The 25,306-nt window shown below is 39.4% G+C and overlaps 1 protein-coding gene across 1 annotated transcript in view; it reads left to right on the plus strand.

The window, feature by feature from the left end:
• The window catches only part of CNTN4 (contactin 4), a 406,008-nt gene that overhangs the window by 230,896 nt on the left and 149,806 nt on the right, over positions 1–25,306 (plus strand). The window contains exon 11 of the mRNA XM_052644373.1: positions 14,887–15,037. Within this exon, the coding sequence (XP_052500333.1) occupies positions 14,887–15,037 (151 nt within the window). The remainder of the gene's footprint in view (positions 1–14,886; positions 15,038–25,306) is intronic.

Consider the following 25,306-nt stretch of genomic DNA (forward strand, 5'->3'; position numbering starts at 1 on the left):
GATAATTTGCCCAGATTCAGAGTGCTGACTTGCCCTTCTGCAGAGCACTTCTTGGTGCCTGGCATGTGGATCTGACATGGATTAAGTGGATGCTCCTGAGTTGAATGTTAGTCCACCCATGCAAGGTAAAAAAGAAAGGAGCTGCTTCCATAATTGTTATCCTCACCAGCTTCTTTACCTGAACCAACACCCAGTCAAAGATAAGAATTTTTGAGGATTCATGAAGTTGCAGTCTTTTTTGAAAGAGGGCGGGGAGGATTCTGTGCTCTTGGAGTCAACATCAGTGTGGCTACTGTAAGGATGTCCCCCACACACATACCTTCCCCACTATAAATGTTAAGAATGATAATTCCAGCTTTCCAGGACAAGTACAATGGTCCCATCCTGGCCAAGTGGGCTCTGATTGTTGGTAGTTGGAGTTGACTGTTGTGGAGCGCAGTTCACAAAGGTAGATCACGGTAGAATGTTCTGCAGAAAGAAGTGTATTCTTTGTTAAACATAGTGTCAACTGGTTAGAAAACAGCTACAGTGGAGGGTGTGTGGCCTCAGGAATGAATCACATTGTCTTTAGACCCTCCAGGCGAAAGCTGTCCAGTTTAAAAGTCTGGCGATGCCATTATAATTATAAAAGATTTTGTAGGTCCTTCTGTTAAAATAAGAAAATTTGATGGTAACAAATGACTGGACATCACAGGATGTAATCATGGAGTAAAGATAGAGGATGACTACAGTCCCAAAAGCAGAGCCTGAAGTGAGAAAGGCTATTAATTGATTTTTTTCTAGAGCACTTACCCAGAGAGGAGCATAACAGCATGGCTGCAAAGAGTTGGACACAACTGAGCAGCTGAACGACAACAGTGAGGTGTGTGTGTGTGTGTGCACACCCATCTCTAGATATCCATAGCTATATCCGACAACAGTGAGGTGTGTGTGTGTGTGCACACCCATCTCTAGATATCCATAGCTATATCCGACAACAGTGAGGTGTGTGTGTGTGTGCACACCCATCTCTAGATATCCATAGCTATATCCATGTGCACACTAAGTCACTTCAGTTGTGTCCAGCTCTTTGCGATCGTGTGGACTGAACCTTGCCAGGTTCCCCTGTCCATGGGATTCTCCAGGCAAGAATACTGGAATGGGTTGCCATGCCTTCCTCCAGGAGGTCTTCCTGACCCAGGGATCAAATCTGTGTCTCTTATGTCTCTTGCATTGGCAGGCAGGTTCTTTATCACTAGCACCACCTGGGAAGGCCAACTTATATCTGTGTCTATATATCTACCTGCTATGCATATCCTAGGATCCTCACCAGATCCTTTCTCTTCCCTCAACCAAGGGTTCGAGGCCTATGAGGTAATAATCACTGATTCAACTCTTATATTCAGAGGTTTATTTCAAGTCATTTCCAGTTAGAACTAATTCCATTTGAATTCTTGGTCTGAGTCCTTTCTTAATTCCCTTGAGATAAGCAAGCAAGATCAGTAAAGATGAAATGCCTGAGAAGTTAACCCCTCTCCCTGATCTCAGCTTTATTGAGTGTAAGAACTGTAAGACATGTCAGTAAATTATTCAATTCCAAACAAGTGATGCAAATAGTAAGTCTTCCAGAAATTCAGCAAAGAGAGTTTGACCAGTGGACTGAGCTAGTCAGGTGAACCTTGAAAAATAATTTCTATTTATACAGGCAGAAGGAAAAAAAGAACCAGGAACAGTGCAGAGTGAAAAGGCCTGAACAAAAGTTATAAAACATCTAGATAGTTTCTTGCCCATAGAAAATCCTAAATGTTTCTCAGAAATTTTAATTCAAATATATAAAGTGTATTGGCAAACTTTAAACTTGAAAGAGGAAGATGGAAAAATGAATTAAGGGCCAATTTTGGAAGATATTGAACAAGCTTAGAAGTTCTTTATTTAATGTCCCATTTTTCCTGCCCCAGAAAATCACACTAGTATATTCCAAGTGAATTAAAGGGCAGTTAAGTATTGAATGAGTAAATCCCTAGAGTTCTTATTAAATGAATGAAGGAGAAGACATTTGATTATTTAAAAATACACATAGGTGAATATTGGTTGAGCAAGCTTTAATACAATCGTGTTTCACAAGTCACTTTGTTTCTTGCTGAGTGGTAATAGTTCGACTCTTATGGATTTAATAACGGATTAGTAGTTACCTGTATTAGAATCTTAGGGAGGTTGAATTGAACCAAGAAACAAAGTGAAAATAAGATACTTCAGTATAAGGAAGAAAAGAAGTATGCTGGTTGCAGCTATTGATCCATTATCAGCATCCTCCAGTGCTAGAGAGGAGATTCCCTTTCGTGCTGGGAAACAGCCTTAAGGTCATGAATAAAAGATGGTTAGGAAGCATATGTTTAATAGGCTTTTCCCTTAGTCTTGTTTTATGTATTCTGTCTGGGTATTTAATGTATATGTAATGTATCTATATTTAATGGATTGAAACTGCTAAATAATTAACCTAGGTGCTGGGTGATTTACTCACTGGGTGTGCAAATGCCGTAGACTTTTAGCTTGAGGTCAGTATATTAGAGTAGCCTGGTGATGAGTACTTTAAAATAGAAATAGTACATCCTTATTTGTGACTGACCTATCACAGTTGATAGTTTATTACTCCTCAAGGCAACTGTTTCCAGACTTTTTCTCCTATGTTAGCTTCTGTCATGGATGAGATTCACTTGTGTGATGTACACTCATGAGCATCCACAAAATTCCCTGGGTCATAGAAAAGTGTGCTGGAATTGGAACAGCGAACCAAGTCTTATAATCTTAGGGAGATTTGAATCTTCTACAAAAAAAATACAATTTAAAAAGCCAAATTAAGTATTTTATTAAGATAACTTTTTTAATGAAATATTTCTATTCATGTCTAATGTTTGTGTCCACTCAGGTAGATGATCATGTTGGTACCAGGGGATGCTGATTGAACTACCAAACTTGAAATTTTCTGTGCTGTTCCATACAGAATACCAGTGTCATCCTGTATATATATGGTGGCTCTGTGGTAAAGAATCCACCTGCATTGCAAGAGATGTGGGTTCAATCCCTGGGCTGGGAAGATCCCTGGAGAAGGAAATGGCAACCCACCCCAAGATTCTTGCCTGGGAAATCCCATGGGCAGAGGAGCCTGGTGGGCTACAGTCCATGGAGTCACAAAAGAGTCCGACACAACTAAGTGATTCAACAAGAACAGTAAGGATAGAGTATGCCTAAGACCTCCAAAGCTGAGGCAGGGGTTAGGTACCTGTGAGTCACTGGGGGAGTGTCCTCTGAGCAAAATGTAAAAGAGAGAGCAGGCTAGGGAGGGGGATGGAGGGCAGGGAGCAGGGACATGGTCTCAGGTAAAGTGTAGCCTATATCACATTCTAGAGGGTGATGTTTGGAGCATAAGTGCATCTCAGAGCTACTCCCACCTCAGGCAAGGAGGCTGACCTTTTTTAAAATCTCTTCATCGGTCATTCATTGATCTGCCCCTCAAGTGGTGCTGGTAATGGCAGGGTATATGGAGCAAAACCTCCCAGTCAACTTCCCGGAGAAGGGGGCAGCTGGAGTTCGTAAGCAACCAATTCCCACAGCATCTGGGGCCAGAAAAAAGAATCCGTGTGAGGTACCAGCAGCATCCTCTACAGAAGAGAAGTGATTGTGCTCGAGCAAGATGCTTGGGTACTGTGTCCAGCTGACCTGGATCATAACCACCAGTGTCACTAGACTATCTTTTTATTGGGTAGGAATATGGCAGATATTTTTTCCTTTTTTTCTGCTTTCCTTTGTTGTCAAATGATCTACAGTGAATCAAATTATTATCATAATTATTACTATATCTTTTTCATAGGAGTATACTTGCTTTACAATGTTCTGTTAGTCTCTGCTGTACAATGAAGTGAATCAGCCATATGTATGCATATATCCTCTCGCTCTTGGATCCCCCTCCCATCCATCCCCCATCCCACCTCTCTAGTTTATCACAGAGCATCAACCTGAGCTCTCTGTGCTAAACATAAGATTCCTACTAGCTGTCTATTTTATACACACTAGAGTATCTTTGATTTTGAAATAGGATGCACTGTCCTTAAGAGCAACTGAGTGTCTTCCCAGTGGTCTTGAATATGACCTGACTTTGCAGGACTGTATAAGGGATAGAAGTCGCCTTGGTCCAAGGAGTTCCTGTCTGATGGTTCAGGACCGTGGGCATTCTCCTGGCCTCTGTGGTGGAAGACATCAGACCCTGGCAGGACACTCTGATGCCATTAAGGAACTGATGGTCGATTAAAGTGAGGTGCAGGCTTGAGCAGTTATATGGTTAATTTGCCATGTGTCCAATGATTGGACTACAAATTAGAAAAACACTAAAGCTAAACTCAAAGTTATTTCACAGGGATTTTCACAAGTGCTCATCTGCAACTAAGTCTGATTTCTCAATTGCCTCATTGAGCCAGATTACAATCAAATGTGCTGAGTGTGAACAGCATCCAGTGAGAGGAGGGATGCCTTTCTTACCCAAATATTGTCTGATAGGAGCTTTACTTAACTCATCAGGAAGAGGGAAAGCAATGCATGTGGATCTCAAACACAAATTTGATATCTTTAGCAAGTTACTAAGCCTTCACCAATCAATAAAATGAGGGTGTTACTGTCAAAACTAAAAGAGATCACATGTGAAAACTTCCTGCAAATCTGAAGTGACTGTAGCAATACGAAGTTTGTTTTGTTTGTTTGTTTTCTGTTTTAAACTAGTATCCATACCAAAAGCTTATAATACAGACAGCTGCACAATTACCAGTAAACCCTATTTCAGTGACTATCAAATTTTGCTGCTTGTGAGTCACCATGGGAGCTCTTTAATAGCCCAGTACCATACAATCATCCCTCACATGAATCCCAGCCTTGTCTAGTTCAAGGAAACTATGAGCCATGCTGTGTAGGACCACCCACGTGGACGGGTCATAGTGGAGAGTTCTGACAAAACATGGTCCACTGGAGAAGGGAATGGCAAACCACTTCAGTATTCTTGCCTTGAGAACCCCATGAACAGTATGAAAAGGCAAAAAGATAGGACACTGAAAGATGAACTCCCCAGGTCAGTAGGTGCCTAATATGCTACTGGAGAAGAGTGGAGAAATAACTCCAGAAAGAATGAAGGGATGGAGCCAAAGTGAAAACAGCACCCAGTTGTGGACATGACTGGTGATGGAAGTACAGTCCAATGCTGTAAAAAGCAATATTGCATTGGAACCTGGAATGTTAGGTCCATAAATCAAGGTAAATTGGAAGTGGTCAAACAGGAGACAGCAAAAGTAAACATCTACATTTTAAGAATCAGTGAACTAAAATAGACTGGAATGGGTGAATTTAATTCAGATGACCACTATATCTACTACTGTGGGCAATAATCCTTTCGAAGAATGGAGTAGCCATTATAGTTATACAACAAAAGAGTCTGAAATGCAGTACTTGGATACAGTCTCAAAAACAGCACAATGATCCCTATTCGTTTCCAAGGCAAACCATTCAGTATCACAGTAATCCAAGTCTGTGCCCCAACCACTAATGCCGAAGAAGCTAAAATTGAACAGTTCTATGAAGACCTACAAGACCTTCTAGAACTACCACCAAAGAAGGATGTCCCTTTCATCATAGGGGACTGGAATGCAAAAGTAGAAAGTCAAGAGATACCTGGAGTAACAGGCAAGTTTGGGCTTGGAGTGCAAAATGAAGCAGAGCAAAGGCTAACAGAGATTTGCCAAGAGAATGCACTGGTCATAGCAAACACCCTCTACCAAAACACAAGAGACAACTCTCTAAATGGACATCACCAGATGGTCAATACCAAAATCAATTGATTATATTCTCTGCAGCCAAAGATGGAGAAGCTCTATACATTCTGAAAAAAACAAGACGAGGAGCTGACTGTGGCTGGGATCATGAGCTCCTTATTGCCAAATTCAGACTTAAATTGAAGAAAGTAGGGAAAACCAGTAGACCATTCAGGTATGACCTAAATCAAATCTCTTGTGGAAATGAGAAATAGATTCAAGGAATTAGAGCTGATAGAATGCCTGAAGAACTATGGACAGAGCTTTGTGACATTGTACAGGAGGTGGTGATCAAGACCATCCCCAAGAAAAAGGAAAGCAAAGAGGCAAAATGGTTGTCTGAGAAGAAGAGAAAAGAAGAGAAGCTAAAGGCAAAGAAGAAAAGGAAAGACATACACATTTGAATGCAGTGTTCCAAAGAATAGCAAGGAGAGCTAGGAAAGCCTTCCTCAGTGATCAATGCAAAGAAATAGAGGAAAATAATAGAATGGGAAAGACTAGAGATCTCGTCAAGAAAATTAGAGATACCCAGCGAAAATTATGGTATTGTGCTCATGGAAAGATGGGCACAATAAAGGACAAGTGGTCTGGACCTAACAGAAGCAGAAGATATTAAGAAGAGGTGGCAAGAATACATAGAAGAATTGTACAAAAAACATCTTCATGACACAGATAACCCTGATCATTCACCTAGAGCCAGACATCCTAGAATGTGAAGTTAAGTGGGCCTCACGAACAAAGCTAATGGAGGTGATGGAATTCCAGTTGAGCTATTTCAAATGCTAAATGATGATACTGTAAAAGTGCTACACTCAATATGCCAACAAATTTGGAAAACTCAGCAGTGGCCACAGGACTGGAAAAGGTCAGTTTTCATTCCAATTCCAAAGAAAGGCAATGCCAAAGAATGTTCAAACTACTGCACAATTGCACTCATCTCAAATGCTAGCAAAGTAATGCTTAAGATTCTCCAAGGGAGACTTCAACAGTGTGTGAACTGAGAACTTCCAGATGTTCAAGCTGGATTTAGAAAGAACAGAGGAACCAGAGATCAAATTGCCAACATCCACTGGATCACAGATAAAGCAAGAGAGTTCCAGAACAACATCTATTTCTGCTTTATTGACTATGCCAAAGCCTTTGACTTTGTGGATCACAGCAAATTGTGTAAAATTCCTCAAGAGATGGAAATACCAGACCACCTGACATGCCTCCTGAGAAATCTGTATGCAGGTTAAGAAGTAACAGTTAGAATCAGACATGGAACAACAGCCTGGTTCCAAATTGGGAAAGCAGTACATCAAGGCTGTTTATTGTCACCCAGCTTATTTAGCTTAGATACAGAGTACATCATGTGAAATGCTGGGCTGGATGAAGCACAAACTGGAATCAAGATTGCTAGAAGAAATATCAATAACTTCAAATACACAGATGACACCATCCCCTAATGGAAGAAGGTGAAGAACTAAAGAGTCTCTTGATGAAAGTGAAAGAGGAGAGTGAGAAAGCTGGCTTAAAATTCAAAATTCAAAAAACGAAGATCATGGCATCCAGTCCCATCACTTCATGGCACATCGGTGGGGAAACAATGGAAACAGTGACAGAATTTATTTTCTTGGGCTCCAAAATTACTGCAGATAGTGACTGCAGCCATAAAATTAAAAGGCACTTGCTCCTTGGAAGAAAAGCTATGACCATCCTAGACAGCATATTAAAAAGCAGAGTGATAACTTTGCCAGTGAAGTTCTGTCTAGTAAAGTCTATGGGTTTTCCAGTAGTCATATATGAATGTGAGAGCTGGACTATAAAGAAAGCTGAGCACCAAAGAATTGGTGCTTTTGATCTGTGGTGTTGGAGAAGACTCTTGAGTCAAGGAGATCCAAGCAGTCAACCCTAAAGGAAATCAGTCCTGCATATTCATTGGAAGGACTAATGCTGAAGCTTCAATTCTTTGGCCACATGATGCGAAGAAGTGACTCAATGGAGAAGTCCCTGTTGCTGAGAAAGACTGAAGGCAGGAGGAGAAGGGACAACAGAGGATGAGATGGTTGGATGACATCACTGACTCGAAGGACATGTTTGAGCAAACTCCAGGAGTTGGTGAAGGACAGGGAAGCCTGGTGTGCTGCAGTCCATGGGGTCTGAAAGAGTCAGACACAACTGCGTGACTGAACTGAACTGACCTGATACCATCCTCCCTACCAACTAGTCCTTGGTAGAGACTCCAGGACTCTTTATTCCTTAGTCACTCGGGAATGATTCCAATGGGTAGAAGTTCTATTGCTCTAATTGATCAGATCAGAAGGTAATTAGGTTTTTCTATGGTATTGATTCTCAGATTCTCCCATGCATCAGAACTGTTTGGAAGACTCATTAAAACACACAAAGCTGAGCCCTACCTCTAGAATTTCTGACACAGTAGTTCTCGAGTGGGGCCTGAGGGTTTGCACTTCAAACAAGTTGCCAGGTAATGCTGCTTCTGGTTCAACCCTACACTTGGAAAATCAGGAATTGGCAAGCTCAAAACTCAAGTTCTTTGGTGTTTTGTTTTGCTTGGAGAGTCAGTTGTTAACCATCTACCATCACACCAGTTCACATGGTGAAAGAGTACGGCCAGCACTCTACACCTGCTAGTTATGGAGGGCTGGCTGTACTCATTGTAGCCTGCTATTTAAATGAGGGACTTAAGCATCCATGGATTTTGGTACCTGGAACCAGTCTCTCCATGGAAATTGGATTTTGAGGGACAAGTGTACAGATAGCCTGAATTGTTTATTGGATAATCCTGCTTCATTTGACTGAGGTCCAACTCCACAGAGGACAGAGTATCCTGTACACAGGCCATGAAGTTCAAGAAGTCATTGATATCCAGGTGAAGCATCATGAGAAGGGCATTTCCTGTCTTGAACTGAATTCCTGAGTTCTCTCCTACAATATACATTAATTCAGCATATATCAATTGAACATCTACTTTGTGCAAGGACTGCGCTAGGTCCAAGATCCCTGATTCATAGTCTTTGCCTTCCAGGAACTGATGACCTAATAATTACTACTAGTGGGTGCTACCATTTTGTAACCACTGGAATTCCAGAATTCTTACAGTTTAATGACTCTCTTCTGTCAATTAAACAACTATTTTGATCTCATAACAAAGTTACTCAATCAAATATAACATTGTACCAACACACACTACTTTCACAAATTTGTATGAGTGTTCAAGACATTATGCCAAATAAAATGAAATATCTCTAACTTGGACTAATGTAGGAAGTTCAAAGTGCTTACAGTTACAGATATTTAAAAATGCTTGCTGTCTTATTATCTTCATACAGATAGAGCTGCTCAAGGAAGGTTAACAAGGGTTTAGCAGTTGAAGCTTTTAAAACATAGAAGAATGATTTTCAATCAACGTGTTAGTTGTTGTATAGAAAATGATGTTCTAAAATGGCTTTAAAATATTTTTCCTTGAATAAGAAAATGTCTACCCTTGTTTACCGAATAAGAGCTTGGCTTTCAAACCTTCATAAAAAGGAAAAAGGGCTTTTAAAATTTTATACTGGAGTATAGGTGATTAACAATATTGTGTTAGTTTCAAGTATACAGCAAAGTGGTTCAGTTATACAGGAATCTATTCTTTTTCAAATTCTTCTCGTATTTAGGTTATTATATAACATTGAAGAGAGTTTCTGTACTATACTGTAAGTCCTTGTATATTGTCCATTGTTAATATAGCAGTGTGTACATGTCAATCCCCCACACTAAAAAAAAGAAAAAAAGGCTAATCCTACTTGTTGGCAGTGATACTGTTGAAAGATCTTGAAATGGTTTCTGTGCTTAAAAAGTATTCATCAGTTATCATAGTGCCTGAAATGTCAACAGTAGAGATGAATTTGTCTTGCACACCCACATGGTTGAGATATAACTACTCAGCAATAGAAAGGAATCACTGTTAATCAGCAACCTGGGTGGCTCTTAAGAGCGTTATGCCAACTGAAAAAAAGAAATCTCTGAAAAAAATCATAATGCATGATTTTATGGATACAAAATGTATGATTTTTTTTTTTATATTCTCAAAATGACAAAATTGTAGAGTTGGAATACAGATTGGTGGATTCTAGGCATAGGGAATACAGAAGGGGGTTGAATGCACCTCTAAAATAGTAGCATAAGAGAGATCTTTGTAGTGATGGAAGAGTTCTGTATCTTTATTTCAGTGGTAGTTGCAAGTCAAAGTACTTGACAAAATAAGACAGAACTCTACACACCTTATCCATGACTAGGTTCCTTTCAATGTTGTACTGGGGTCACAAATATTGTACATTAATGCATACATATGGAATCTAGAAAAATGGTACTGAGGAACCTATTTGCTGGGCAAGAATAGAGTCATAGACATAGAGAACATTGTGGACACAGTGGGGGAAGGAGTGGGACAGACTGAGAGAGTAGCAGTGAAACATACACATTACCCCATGTAAAATACATAGCTACTGGGAAGTTGCTGTATAGCACAGGGATCTCAGCTCAGTGCTCTGTGATGACCTAGAGAGATGGGATGGGACTGGGGGGAGGTTCAAAAAGGAGTGGACGTACGTATACTTATGGCTGATTCACGCTGTATGGCAGAAACCAGCACAACATTGTAAAGCAATTATCCTCCAATTACTTAAAAAAAACGATGTAACCATTGGGGAAACTGAATGAAGGATACACTGGACCTTCCTGAATTATCTTTGCAACTTCTTGTGAATCTGTAATTATTTCAAAATAAAAAGAATTTTTTGTTTTCAAACAAAACTGTATTTCTTTTCAGCTTAAAATTCTCTAAAATGTCCAGGTAGCTCCTTTGAATCTGCCTGTAACGTGGGAGACCCAGGTTTGATCCCTTGGTCGGGAAGATCCCCTGGAGAAGTCTATGGCAACCCACTCCAGTATTGTTGCCTGGAGAACCCCATGGACAGAGGAGCCTGGTCCATGGGTCACAGGGAGTTGGGCACAACTGAGCAACTAACGCACACACAAAAGGTGGAAATAGTGGAAATAGCAGAGGAGAGGAATAGGTAGAAAGAATTTACTCTGGAAAAATATTGAAGCATTTTTTGTACAATACAGGTACTTTATTTAATCTTAAACCTGTGACTGTAAATATTATTAGTTTGGTTTGATAATAACTTTCTCCAAAGAGCAGAAGCCCATAAACAAGAGCAACCACGATAGGAGGAGCCTGGGGGGAACAGGGCATTCAGCAAATTAGACCAAAGCCAGCAGGGGTGACTATTAGAGTCTTAGAAGGAGCACATCATGGTAATCCTACAACAGAAAATTCTGATTTCAGAGATTGTTGAGTGTCTCCTTTTGAATGTCATCCCCAATCAGAGAGACTGATTTTGCATCAGCCATTCTGAAATGATGGACCTAGAAAGAAGACTATCTCCATTATAGCCAGTCTTCTAGGTACCTACCCAGCAAGGCAGGTGAAGTTTGGGGTTTTAATATCTGATACCAGCATTATCTTCTCAGGGGTGGCCATACTTGAATGAATGCATTTACTCGAGCTTTATTTTCTATGGGCTGATGAGGTAATAGTTAAAGACAATAGAAAAAGGTTAAAATAATATGAAATTCTGAACTTCTGAAAGGGTCAACCTTAATAGTCCCTGTCAACTGGCAGTGATCCCAGTGGTGTTTCTGCAGATTTATAGACCAGGCACACGTAATTATCCTTTCCTTTAATAACAGAGTAAAACATCACACCCATCTATTTCCCAGGTGGGACTGCTACTGCACACTCCGTTAAACAGTTATCATTCTCACCAAGTCCCTTGAGAAATGATCCTAGGGCACAACTTGTTTTCAAGGGTTCTGTTGGCCACTTAAAATACCCTTGACATGTGACCAAGAGTCATTTAATTTAGTGAAAGCAAACAGTGGAGAATTGCATAGAAGGTTTCTCTCAGCCGGATGCTTCTCCTAGGTAATGTAATATTAATATGTTAAAGATCATTGATAAATAATAAAAAGTCACATTGCCCATAGGGACGAGGTCCTGTAGTGTGACTTATTCCAACACTGGGAGTGCAGTGCCCCCTAGTAGTTCCTGTAAGAAACGTTGCCCTCAAAGTGCATTAGATTTAGCAAATGAGGAGCTCCCAGAATTGGCACTACTCTCAGGCTCAAGTGGGTAATTTGACAATTGGTTTTATCTTTTCTGAACCATTAGGAACCTACTGAAGTTTCACCTTGAATGTGCACTAATTTTTTCCAGTGCCAACAAAGGTTGGATTCTAACAATGCCCTAATGGGACCTTATCAATAACTCTTAAAAATCTGATTCTCTGTGAATATTAAATTAAACAGCCTCCTTTTGCTTTGCCTTCAAGCCTCTCCTGAGCTGAAGGTTGGGAATTAGAATAAATATAGGGGACAGACACAGAAGGTGTCATCTCACAAGCTTGAGGGCATCTCAGGTGTGAAAGATGGCCACAAAACGGCAGAGTATTAAGAAATCTGTCGATGGGTCAAGTATTCAAAAACAGACGAAGGTCTGACAATTTTGCCTGCAAAAACACTGCAGCTTATAGTGGCAACTGATAGATTTGTAGAGTTAGATAAAACTAGAAGTACATTTAAGCAAGTTGAACAAACAAGGGGAACAGATATAAATTTATATTTTCTTTTTTTTGTTAGTGAAAGACATTCAAAGGCAGTCTTATCTCTTGGATATCCCAAAGATAATAGGCACATACATAGTACAGCACAAATGCTTTTGAAAGTGGAATGTGCATTTTCTGCCTTCTGTGTGGCCAATATCATGCTATTTCAAAGCCCGTAAAAGCAATATATAGTTTTTTGACAAATACACCCATGTGTGGTGCATGGTTTGATTTATGTGAACTCATTTCAAATGCAGTTGCAGAATTCCTCCTATACAGATGAAAAATGTCTGCCTAAAGTGATAAAAATATATGTGTGTAGAAAGATATAGTTTTAAGAAGGAATTTTTATATGTTAACAGATTTGTAACTCTATTTCACACAATACCCTTAAAAAAAAAATGCTTCTAGAGACTTGTTTTTTTTTTTTTTTTTCCACATTACTGTGTCAGTTAAGGTGTTTCCATAAGATGAGAGTGAGTCTATTCTGATATAAGAACCTTTGTGTGTTGAAAATTAGCGTGTGTGGGAGTAGTGAATGGAGAAATGAGATCAATATAACAGACGCTTGCTTTGCCCATGCATTTCACTGGTTCCAGCAACCAAGAAAAAAGCCCACTAACTCAGGTCAACACAAGACTAGTCAAGGCAGATAGCATACTGACTGTGTCTCATTTAGCCCATATTCTTCCTCTTGACTCAGTTTTGGCCATGTTTCAACATGACTGTGTTTAAGAGTGTGGCTCTCCTGAGCTTTTCTGCACTTTGTACTTGTTTCGTAGTTTACCATTCTCAGCTCTTCGCTTTCCTGCCTTCCTTGTTTCACCAAGCTGTCTTCATATATATACACACACACCTGTTTTGTTTTGTCTGTTTGTTTTTTGGGTTTTGTAGTATTTATCTATTAGGAATTTAAGCTGTCTTTTTAATCATGCTGACATATTTAGTAGAATGATTATTGTTTTTGTTAGTATTCCTGTTACATAAATATTGACTAGGTCTGTCCTGACCTTATATTTCTCAGAACCCTATAATTTTCATTTTATAATTTTGCAGATCATACAGGGAATGCATTTATCTCATTATAAGCACAAGCATTTGTACTTGCAATCTCTTTATTAGTTGCATTTATCATTATGGAATTAGTCTTTGAATTATAGACTTCCCTCATGAATCCAAGCCACAAGGATTGAAGTATCAGTTGCCTACTAGATTCATTTATATAATTTAACCTTCACTGAGTAAAGCCAGCCTCATGTGTACATTACAACACCCCATTAAAAAGTAACCTTCCCATCTTTCTTTCTTTCTGTACACTGAAAATATTTTCATAACAGAAGCACTTAATGAAGGTTTAACTTGCTTCTGCTGAAACCTTTTATTTTTCAATCACTAACATATGGTTTGTGTACATTTAAAAATGTTGATCCCCATCCTCGCCACCCGCATACATACATACTCATTCCCTGCACTCTTCTAAGTAATATGTGGCTAGTGTTTGTATTTAAGGTTCACATTCAACATGGTCTGAAATTATAAATTCCAGCAAGTCAAGCTACAGAGAGTCAGGGATTTTTAATATGATAACAGCTCACAACAGATCCTAAAACATTAGTGCAATTAATGCAGAAGGAAATGGGAAATTTTCAGAAAGGTTTCTTTTATATTTCTTTAAGGATATAGAGGAATATCTTTTGTTTTAAGAAGGAAATTATTTAATGTTCTTTCCATGTAACTACATATTTGATGTCAACATGAATGATTTTTTTAGAATATCGGTTGCTAGCACAGAATAGAGTTTTCTAAGAGCAAGTCACAATTTATCCTGCAAGAACCAGGCATTGCATTAGGCAGTGATAGTGGAAAGCTGATCTAAGTCATTATTTTTAAGGAGGAGCTCACAGAGGGTGATGCTGTAGACATTTCAGCACATCCTCTTACGGAGACCTGCTCAGAGTGCTATCAGAGAGAACAAAGGCAGTAACTGTCAAGGAAGGGGTGCTTTCACCTACACAATCAGAAGAGTGCCTTATGGGCTTTTGTTTCATCTTTCCCTTTTGCTTCTGTAAAACTTAAAAAATTTTCTTCATCTGAACATAGAGTAGTTTTCATAAAGAATCCCTCACTATGTTTAGTTTTGGAATAGCAGAAGATCTTCATGCTGGAGTTTACCAAATTCATCAAGCTGTACACTTTCAATGGGTACATTTTACTGTATACAAACTATAGCTCAACTTTTCATAAATCCTTCAGAACTTCCAGTGCTACTCCTGTACTTCAGAAAAAAAAAAGCAACTTCCTCCCTTTGATGTAATAAGTGCATTACAGAAAGAAAAACTTTAAAGAATGATCTAGTGGATTTTTTCTTCTATAATAATTATTTCATTTTCTGTATTCTCTTCCAGCTGTAGGTCCAGATTTTTCAAGAACCCTCTTGAAAAGGGTAACTCTTGTCAAAGTGGGAGGTGAAGTTGTCATTGAGTGTAAGCCAAAGGCTTCTCCGAAACCGGTCTACACCTGGAAGAAAGGAAGGGACGTATTAAAAGAAAATGAAAGGTATTATCTTGAAATATTTTAAGTATGTGGTTAACCCATTATAATTTATAGGTCTGTTGTTAATAGTCCTAGAGGAAAGAATTTATGATCTGCTCTTCATGAACTAAATGTTTATCAAAGAGCTGAAGCTTTGGGAAAGAGTTGTAAATTAGCAGGTCTTCATATCAAGATTCTAGAAACCCTTTCTTGCACAAGTAGACCACATGATCCACATGTTGAAGGCTGTTGGAGTTGCCCAAAGATGTGCAACTGGAAATACCTTTTTTAATTTTAGCTTAAAATTTATTTGTAAGATTGCCCATCTTTCTCCATTCTATTAATACCTCCTTTTTCCCCCCATAAACAAGTAATTCCAGTTCTTCTTTGCTATGGCAACCCCTCAAATATTTGGCAGTGTCTAGTATGTCTCTTGTTAATCTCTCCCTTTTTTTGAAACTGTCTTTAATTCCAGAACTCATTTTCAAATAACATGGCTTTTATTATTTTAATCATGTCTTTTTAAGAACTCTGTTTCAAACTTATTTTTGAAAAGTTTTTTTTTCTTTCCGATAGTGAAACTCTTCAAATGTGTTTTTCCTATTATACATGAATTATGTTTATAATGCATGTTCTTTTATGCAGTGTAATTATATGGGTTGTTTGGGGGTTTAGGTCATATTGTGACAAATGGCAGGTATCTCTTAAAACCTTTTCTTGGCTGTTACTTCTATAAAATATCTCCCACGCCTTTCTGTAATCTACTCAGATCTGTTGGAAAATGGTAATTGTGCATGAGTCCATCATGCATAAGATAACATTTACCAGCTGTATACATAATGATTTTAATTGATGCTAAAGGTCAAGTACTCAAAGATGTCATGGGGAAGCCTGTAAAAATGTGTGCGTATCAACTTTAACACCTGTACACCTTTGGATTTACATATGCAAAGTAGATCATCACACTGATGATGTTGTCCTTATTGATTTTTGCAAGCTCAATATGGTTTATAGAGGGTGTATTCATACATAGTAAATGCATAATATATGTCTCTTTCTGATTTCTGTTATATCAAGAAAGTGGTATAGTTTACTGATTACTGACCTGACATTCAAATCTGGAGCCAAAGTTGGAACTTGAGAGCACAGTTTCTTATTTTATGTACCACACACATTGTTAGATTAAGGCTACATTTTAAAAGTTTTAATATAACATTGATATGAAGAAAAATATTTTAAAATAATATGAAAAAAAGATATATGAATGAGTGAGGTTTGAATAACATGGAAGATCAATCCAGGAGAGGCTAATAAAATTTGCTGCTGTCACAAGCACCCTACAGTGTCTTAAAAGGAAATTTCTTATCCACACTGCATGCCCACCAGAGGTCTGCTGGGGGCTTTGCTGCTCTCTAAAGCCTAGGCTGGTAGAATAGCACTCTCTGGAACATTTAAATTGCAGACAGAAAAAAAGAAAGAAAGTGAAGTCGCTCAGTTGTGTCTAACTCTTTGCAACCCCGTGGACTGTAGCCTGCCAGGCTCCTCTGTCCATGGGATTCTCCAGGCAAGAATACTGGAGTGGGTTGCCATTTCCTTCTCCAGGGGATCTTCCCAACCCAGGGATTGAACCCAGGTCTCCTACATTACAGGCAGATGCTTTATCCTCTGAGCCAACAGGGAAGACAGAAAAGAGGGTGGTAAACATGTGAAGTGAAGCACTTCTTTTTTGCTCATGTTTTGGTGGCCAAAAGAAGTCACTTGGCTCTTCCCAAATTCATCCCAACAGGGAAATTCAGTCTATCTGTGTGCCTAGAAGAAAAAGGACAGCCTAACTTTTTGAACAGTATTAATGATTGCTCAACATGACTATAATTTAATCATTGCTATAGGTTGTTTAAATTAACTTTGGGAAAATGATATACCAAGAATTACTTTTAATAAGTGAATTTGACTTCTTCTATCATTTGACTTACCACAAAGCTTATCTCTCTCCAACTTTTTAAATTTTTTCTTCTGACTTGATTGATAGGGTTCAGATATAGACTCAACATTGCTATGGCACTGAAGGTATCTTTAAAGCAAGGAAACTCCCCATCATTACTCAGGTCCTGGTTTTTAACACCTCCACCTCCGCCATCACCAGGCACGACCCAAACTGTCCGTGTTAGCACTTTTTATCCCCATAGATGCTGTGTCCTCACTGTCCTCTTTCTCAATTCTACCTCTCTCACAGTGTATTAAACAGATAGATTGATTTTCATCATGAAAATGAATTTGCAAGTTTACCAGGCGTAATTCATTTTTTATTTTTTCAATAAATTTATATTAAAAAAATTTAATATTAGAACAGTATGGGCCACACATCCATGGACCAAGTTTACTCCATGGGCTGCTGAAGTACGAGAAAGATAAACTCAACTGAATTTCCTGTAATTTCTGAGAAGGGTAAAAAATAAGAAAGATATTACTGATATTTCCTTGTTGACAGAGAAGAAATTCTGCCATTTTCCTCTGTCTTTTTGATAAAAGAGAAACATAAGTAAGTGGATAAATAAAGAAAAGCAATCATATATAGGATTCATAAGTGAAAAGTTTAGAATTCCCATTTTAGAAAAGGACTGACATTGCTAGAACAACACAAAAGGACAAATTTGTTGACTATGTACAGTGTTGAGTAATAGCTTCCAATATACCGACTAGTAATTCTCTTTTGAGATGTGGAATCCTAAGAATCAAAAGGCAAGCCATTAACATTTGAATGGTTTTTTAAAAATTTTATTGAGGTGGTTTACAATATAACATAACATGCTTAGTCACTCAGTCATATCCAACTCTTTGTGACCCCATGGACTGTAGCCCGCCAAGCTCCTCTGTGTATGGGATTGTCCAGGCAAGAATGTTGAAGTAAGTAGCCTTTCCCTTGTCTTACAGTGTTGCATTTATTTCTTCTGTATAGCAAAGTGATTTAGTTATACATACTCTTTTTCATATTCTCTTCCGTTATGGCTTATCACAGGATATTATGGTTTATCACAGACTATAATTCCCTGTGCTATGCAGTAGGACCTTGTGTTTTATACATCCTATATATAATAGTTTATCTCTGCTAATCCCAAACCCCCATTCCTTCCCTTGCTTGCCCACTCTCCCTCTTAGCAAATATAGGTGTGTTCTCTGTGGGTGTGTTTTTATTTCACAGATAGTCGATGTATCAGACTTTAGATTCTATGTATAGGTGCTACCATGTTGTATTTGTCTTTCTCTTTCTGACTTACTTCACTTAGTATGAGAATCTCTAGGTTCATCCATGCTGCTGCAAATGGCATTGTTTCATTCTTTTTGATGGTTGAGTAATATTCCATCGTGTGTATGTGTGTACCACATCTTTTTTTAAAAAAACAGTATTTTATTTATTTATTTGGCTGAGCTGGGTCTTAGTTGTGGCAGGTGAGATCTTCAGTCTTCTTGTGGTGTGCACATGCTTTTTAGTTGTGGCATGCTAACTCTTAGTTGCAGCATATGTGATCTAGTTAGCTGGCCAGGGATTGAATCCGGGCTCCCTGCACTGGGAATGTAAAGTCTTCGCCACTGGACCACCAGGGAAGTTCCTGTAGCATGTCTTCTTCTTCCATTCTTCTGTCAATGAACACAGGTTGTTTCCCTTTCCTGGCTGCTGGAAGTAGCGCTACTAGCGAGCATAGGGGTGCATGTCTCTTTCTGAATTACAGTTTTGTCTGGGTATATGCCCACGGGTTGAACTGCTGGAACATACAATAAGTCTATTTTTAGTTTTTAGTTTTTTTTTTTTTTTTTTTGAGGACCCTCCATACCATTTTCTGTAGTGGCTGCCCCAATTTACATTCCCACCAACAGTGTAGGAGGGCTGCCTTTTCTCCACACCCTCTCCAACATTTGTTATTTGTAGACTTTTGAATGATGGCCTTTAACATTTGAATGAGAGATGATTAATCTAAATTATGGAATATTGCTATAAACCAAGTTTCAGTGGAACAAAATGTATGATCAAGCACCACTTTTTATTACCATTCTCCCTAGAGCTTATGGTTTGACTTAGCCAAACATAACTTAAGTGATTTTTAATTTTAAATTTAGCTAATCAGCTGCCTGCAAATGAGTTTACAACAAAAGCATAAGAAGCAACATTTTTTAAAATGTTTACATTTTGATCTTATTCAAATTGTGGTGTTATAGTTACCTCAACGGGTATGGATGCAGAAATATTAGTTCAATGTTAGCATGTGAACAATTTTAAAAATACTTGTGTATGTGCTTACTTTGGTTTTTAAAGGCTTTAGAGATTTAAATCATATTTACACTGGCCTCATGTATATTAAACCAATCATCTAAATGAAAGATTCAATCTTTAATTTTTATAACTTCATTATTGTGTAGGCAGTGTATCCATAAGCATAAATATTTTTTTTGTTTTCTTGTATATTTATCCAGCTATCAGAGTAAAGGCAATATCAGGCATTTGATATCAAAGCAACACAGAGATGGTTTGTCACAAAGACCCAAGTACTTTAGTTTTCAGGAGAGGCCTCTACTCACCACCAAAGCAGTGGAATTATTTGGATTCGTTGAGCAATTAAGCCATGTAACTGAAAAAGGTTGATGATTTTGTTTACTGTTTCTGGACAGAAGGCATTTGAGGCAGATAAGATTGATCTATTACAAACAAAAACATCAGAATTTCGAAATGACAGAATCAGTAATAAAAACCTAGGCTCCTAGAATCATAAGGAGACATGAAACCAACTCACATGGGCTCTTTTGGTTGCAAGTGACAGAAACCCAACTCAGAACTGGCTTCAGTACGAAGCGAGTTCATTGGCTCCACACTTGAGAAGACCAGGGCCAGGCTGTGACTCGAGGTGTGCCTGGGTTCAGGCGCTCACACAGTGACAGCGGTACTGGCTGGCTGGCTTCCTCTCTCGCTGGTGTCTTCCTCTACTTTGGCTCCATTTTCGGATGGGCTCTCCTCTCCTGTTGGTAGGATGGCTGCTGGTAGCACCATGCTTTCCCTCTTTTCTAACTTCTCACAGCTTATGGCATGGGATAAACCTGCCTTGGTCAGTGATCTTCCCTGAACCAGTGACATTCAAGGGGATGTGATGCACTGATCAGAAGGACATGATCATATGCCATCCTAAGAGGCACTTGGGGAAGCTCCACCTAAGACCCTGAGGACTGAGAATGGGACAGGGGTTTCCCCAAAGAAACATAGGGTCCTACAAACAGAAGAAGAGTAAGTGGACAGGCAACAGCAGTGTCCAATTCCTAGTCTAGTCTTGGAGCTCAGCTTCCATTCACAGACAGGGAACCCCACAATGGGTGGACCCTAACCATCCCTGGTTATGTCTAACATGAAGGTGAAGGTGAAGTCGCTCAGTCGTGTCCGACTCTTTTCAACCCATGGACTGTAGCCCACCAAGCTCCTCTGTCCATGGGGTTCTCCAGGCAAGAATACTGGAGTGAGTTGCTATTTCCTTCTCCAGGGGATCTTCCTGACCCAGGGATCGAACCCAGGTCTCCCACATTGCAGGCAGACGCTTTAACCTCTCCACCACCAGGGAAGCCCCATGTCTAAAAAAAAAAAAAAAAAAATTAGTCAGGTCCTCATGTGAGGACCTGACTAATTTTTAGAGTATTTCTTCATAACCAATATCCTTGTAATTTCCACTCATTGTTTCTTGCTTTGCTTTCTGAAGTTATATTAAGAAAAAATCTAATTCTCTTCCATCATGCCTCTTCCCTTTATATACTGACATGCTATTCTCAAGCCATCTTTCAGTTATTTTCCAAGTCCAAATCTTGATGTTCTTCATATCATGTTATTTGACATCCTCTTACTGTCCTAAACATTTCTTTCAATGTCTTTCTGAAAGCCAGAATTAAATCTGCCATTCAGAATTAAAACAGTATTAATAAGGGAATAAGTATCTTGAACTCTGTAGCAAAGATTGATGATTATTATTACACTGTGTCCCTAAAGAGGAAAAAACATCTTCAGTTAGCTTAGATTAGTAAGGCAAACAAGTATACATCATAGAAAAACCACTCCCTCCCAATGATTATTTTAAACAATTAACTTAGTGCTTAAAGGGGTAAATCTAGTAGTCTGGAAAATTCACTTAGAGAAAATATTTTATTTCTCATTGAAGCTGAAGAAATTAGTGAAATGTTACTTTAGTTAACCATGTGTAAATAAAGCCTTCTTATTCTTATTCATGTTTAAAAATGTCTCTCTTTCCTTTTAAATGTTAGGCTAATACATTATGTCAAGCTAATGAATAATAATTAAGTATAGATATGCCACTGAATGTTTCCAGAAAGAATCTGAAACTTACAGCCTGCATCTCACAGGCATGGTTTCTGAACAGCAGAAGGACTATTCTGCCAAACTAGCTGACATAGATTTTGATCAATGAACAAAGCATTCATTCAGTGCTTGCCATATGTTGAGCCCTTTGCCTGGCACTGAGGAGAGAGAGAAGGAGGAGACATAAACCCAGCCCTCAAGATGCTCTTAGATTAGTGCACAGGCCCAGTAGCAAAATAACAATATGTTTTTCAATCATAGATGATATATTTAGAAGGATCATTGGATTTGTAGGCCAACAATAGATTGTGGAAGACTTGAATTCGATGTCTGTAGAGTTTAGACTTGAACTCCCAGAGAAAATTGAAGGATTTTATGCGAGAGAGTACACCGTCATATACGTGCTGCAGAAGGGTTGCTCTGCTTGCAACATGGAGAAAGAATCAGAGTAGAACAAGATTAGGAATGCAGGGAGACCAGTTTCAGGCAGTATGCTAAAATGAAAACCAAAAGGGCTTCAGTGTCAGTCTCCTGATGGTATAGGAGGGAAGACAGATGGATTTATTTTTAAATTAAATGACTTATTGAGCAGAGATATTTTTAAAAGAAGGAAGGGAAAAAGAAAGTGACTCCTATGATTCTAAGGAGTTTCCTAAGTTTGGAAAACTCAACAGTGGCCACAGGACTGGAAAAGGTCAGTTTTCATTCCAATCCCAAAGAAAGGCAATGCCAAAGAATGCTCAAACTACCCCACAATTGCACTCATCTCACACGCTAGTAAAGTAATGCTCAAAATTCTCCAAGCCAGGCTTCAGCAATACGTGAACCGTGAACTTCCAGATGTTCAAGCTGGTTTTAGAAAAGGCAGAGGAACCAGAGATCAAATTGCCAACATCCGCTGGATCATCGAAAAAGCAAGAGTTCCAGAAAAATATCTATTTCTGCTTTATTGACTATGCCAAAGCCTTTGACTGTGTGGATCACAATCAACTGTGGAAAATTCTGAAAGAGATGGGAATACCAGACCACCTGACCTGCCTCTTGAGAAACCTATATGCAGGTCAGGAAGCAAGAGTTAGAACTGGACATGGAACAACAGACTGGTTCCAAGTAGGAAAAGGAATACATCAAGGCTGTATATTGTCACCCTGCTTATTTAACTTATATGCAGAGTTCATCATGAGAAATGCTGGGCTGGAAGAAGCACAAGCTGGAATCAAGATTGCTGGGAGAAATATCAATAACCTCAGATATGCAATTGACACCACCCTTATGGCAGAAAGTGAAGGGGAACTAAAAAGCCTCTTGATGAAAGTGAAAGAGGAGAGTGAACAAGTTGGCTTAAAGCTCAACATTCAGAAAACGAAGATCATGGCATCTGGTCCCATCATTTCATGGGAAATAGAGGGGGAAACAGTGGAAACAGTGTCAGACTTTATTTTGGGGGGCTCCAAAATCACTGCAGATGGTGATTGCAGCCATGAAATTAAAAGATGCTTACTCCTTGGAGGAAAAGTTATGACCAACATAGATAGCATATTTAAAAGCAGAGACATTACTTTACCAGCAAAGGTTCCTTCTAGTCAAGGCTATGGTTTTTCTAGTAGTCACATATGGATGTGAGAGTTGGACTGTGAAGAAAGCTGAGTGCCGAAGAATTGATGCTTTTGAACTGTGGTGTTGGAGAAGACTCTTGAGAGTCCCTTGGACTGCAAGGAGATCCAACCAGTCCATTCTGAAGGAGATCAGCCCTGGAATTTCTTTGGAGGGAATGATGCTGAAGCTGAAACTCCAGTACTTTGGCCACTTCATGCGCAGAGTTGACTCATTGGCAAAGACTCTGATGCTGGGAGGGATTGGGGGCAGGAGGAAAAGGGGACGACAGAGGATGAGATGGCTGGATGGCATCACAGACTCGATGGACGTGAGTCTGAGTGAACTCCAGGAGTTGGTGATGGACAGGGAGGCCTGGTGTGCTGCGATTCATGGGGTCACAAAGACTCGGACATGACTGAGAGACTGAACTGAACTGAACTGAACTGAAGGTTCTAACTTGAGCAGCTGATAGATGGCAGAGCTATTGACCACAGTACTGGGAAGAGAAAACTAAGTTTGAGAGGGGAAGATAAAGAAATGAGTATTAACATGTGAAATCTGAGGTGCCTTCAAGTGGTGATGTCACATTCAGATTGAAATTCCCATTCAATGTCACTTTCTCAGCAAAGATTTTTCCCTCAAACCTATTTCAAATTGTAAAGTCCACCACCATCCTCTTCTCATGCTTTATAATTCTCATAGTTCTTACTACCTTCTAACATGCTGCATGTTTGCCTTTTTTCCATTCTCTGTCTTCCTCCCTCTCCATTTAATCGTAATGTAAATTCTGTGAAGACAGAGACTGGTAAGTGTGTGTGTGTGTGTGTGTGTGTGTGTGTGTCTTAAACAATAAAAATGTAGTATCTTATAGCCCTGGAGGTCATAAGTCAGAAATGATTCCCCTTGCATTAAAATAACACATTTCTTTCAATGTATTTCTAAAAGCCAAAATTAAATCTGCCATTTAGAATCAAAATAGTGTTGATAAAGAAATAAATACTCTTATTATATCCTTAAGTAATGCATTCCTTCTGGAGGTTCTAGGGGTGAATCAGTGTCTGACTTTCTAGAAATCACCTGCATTCCTTGGCTCATAGCCCCCTCCTCCATCATTGGAGCTAGCAAAGCAAGTCCAGTCCAGTAGAGTCCTCACATCAGATCACTTCACCCTCCTCTTCTACTTTGAGGTTACTTCATGGTAACCAGGGGCCCTTTGTGTTTTGTCCTTTTCTGTAATGCTAGCACCTAGGATGGTGCCTGGCACAGATTAAGTGTTCAGTGAATGAATGTCCAACAGGAAATGTGGGTCTGAGTTCAGGAGAGTAAAGACAGAGACCCAGATGTCACCAGTCGATGAGAAGCTGTGGAGTGGATAAGCACACCCGGAGAGTTGTGTAGAATGAGAACACCTGTGAATCAAAGAAAGCAACCTTAAGGAATGGCCACATGCAAAAAGTGGGTGGAAGCAGAGCCCACTGGGAGGGGGATTAAGAGATGTGGGAGAACCTAGGAAACAGAAACCAAGGGAGCAGAAAGGTTCAAGAAGCAGCAAGTGCTTGCTGCTTCCAAGAGATGACAAAATAATGGCTCAAAGAAGACCACTGCTTTGAGGAACCTTAACATCACCTCAGGCGAGCACTTTGAGGCCACTGTGGACATGTTTCAAAGACACAGTGAAATGGTATAATTGTCCATATTCTTAGGCATTTCTTCCCAGACTGAAATACATGTTTAGGCCCACAGTATAATCAGATCAAGTCTAACATTCTGTGAGACTGTTCATACCATGTGAAGTGAAGTCGCTCAGTCGTGTCCGACTCTTTGCGACCCCATGGGCTGTAGCCTACCAGGCCCCTCTGTCCATGGGATTTTCCAGGCAATAGTCCTGGAGTGGATTGTCATTTCCTTCTCCAGGTTCATACCAAAGAGGAATAAAACTCCTGTGTCTTGACTAAAGACCCCACAGTCTTCTGCCACAGGGGAATAAGATCATGGCCCTACTAATTTGCCTCTGTTCCCAGAAGTCTTTGGAAGAGTTGAAATTCATGTAATATGTGGAAGAAACTAAGCACAGGGCAGCAAAATTCTGTTGTATATAAGGTATGAAAACCTGGTCTAAAGATACTGGCAATCTGGGAGGCAGAGCACATGCGATGGCAGGTATTTGCCCAGAAGGTTGATCGAATCCTTGCGTAGAAAAGAAAGTTTATTGCTTCAGGCATTCTGTTTCTCTTCTGGAGGCAGAGTGTCTATATATGTGCTCTTAATGAGAAACTCGCCCTCAGGATATCTCTTACAGTTGCTGCAGAGCCATATAGCTCTGTTATTAGGAATTCTGCCCTGGGGAACAATTA

This window comes from Budorcas taxicolor, chromosome 1, assembly GCF_023091745.1.
Source record: "Budorcas taxicolor isolate Tak-1 chromosome 1, Takin1.1, whole genome shotgun sequence".
Lineage (NCBI taxonomy): Eukaryota > Metazoa > Chordata > Mammalia > Artiodactyla > Bovidae > Budorcas > Budorcas taxicolor.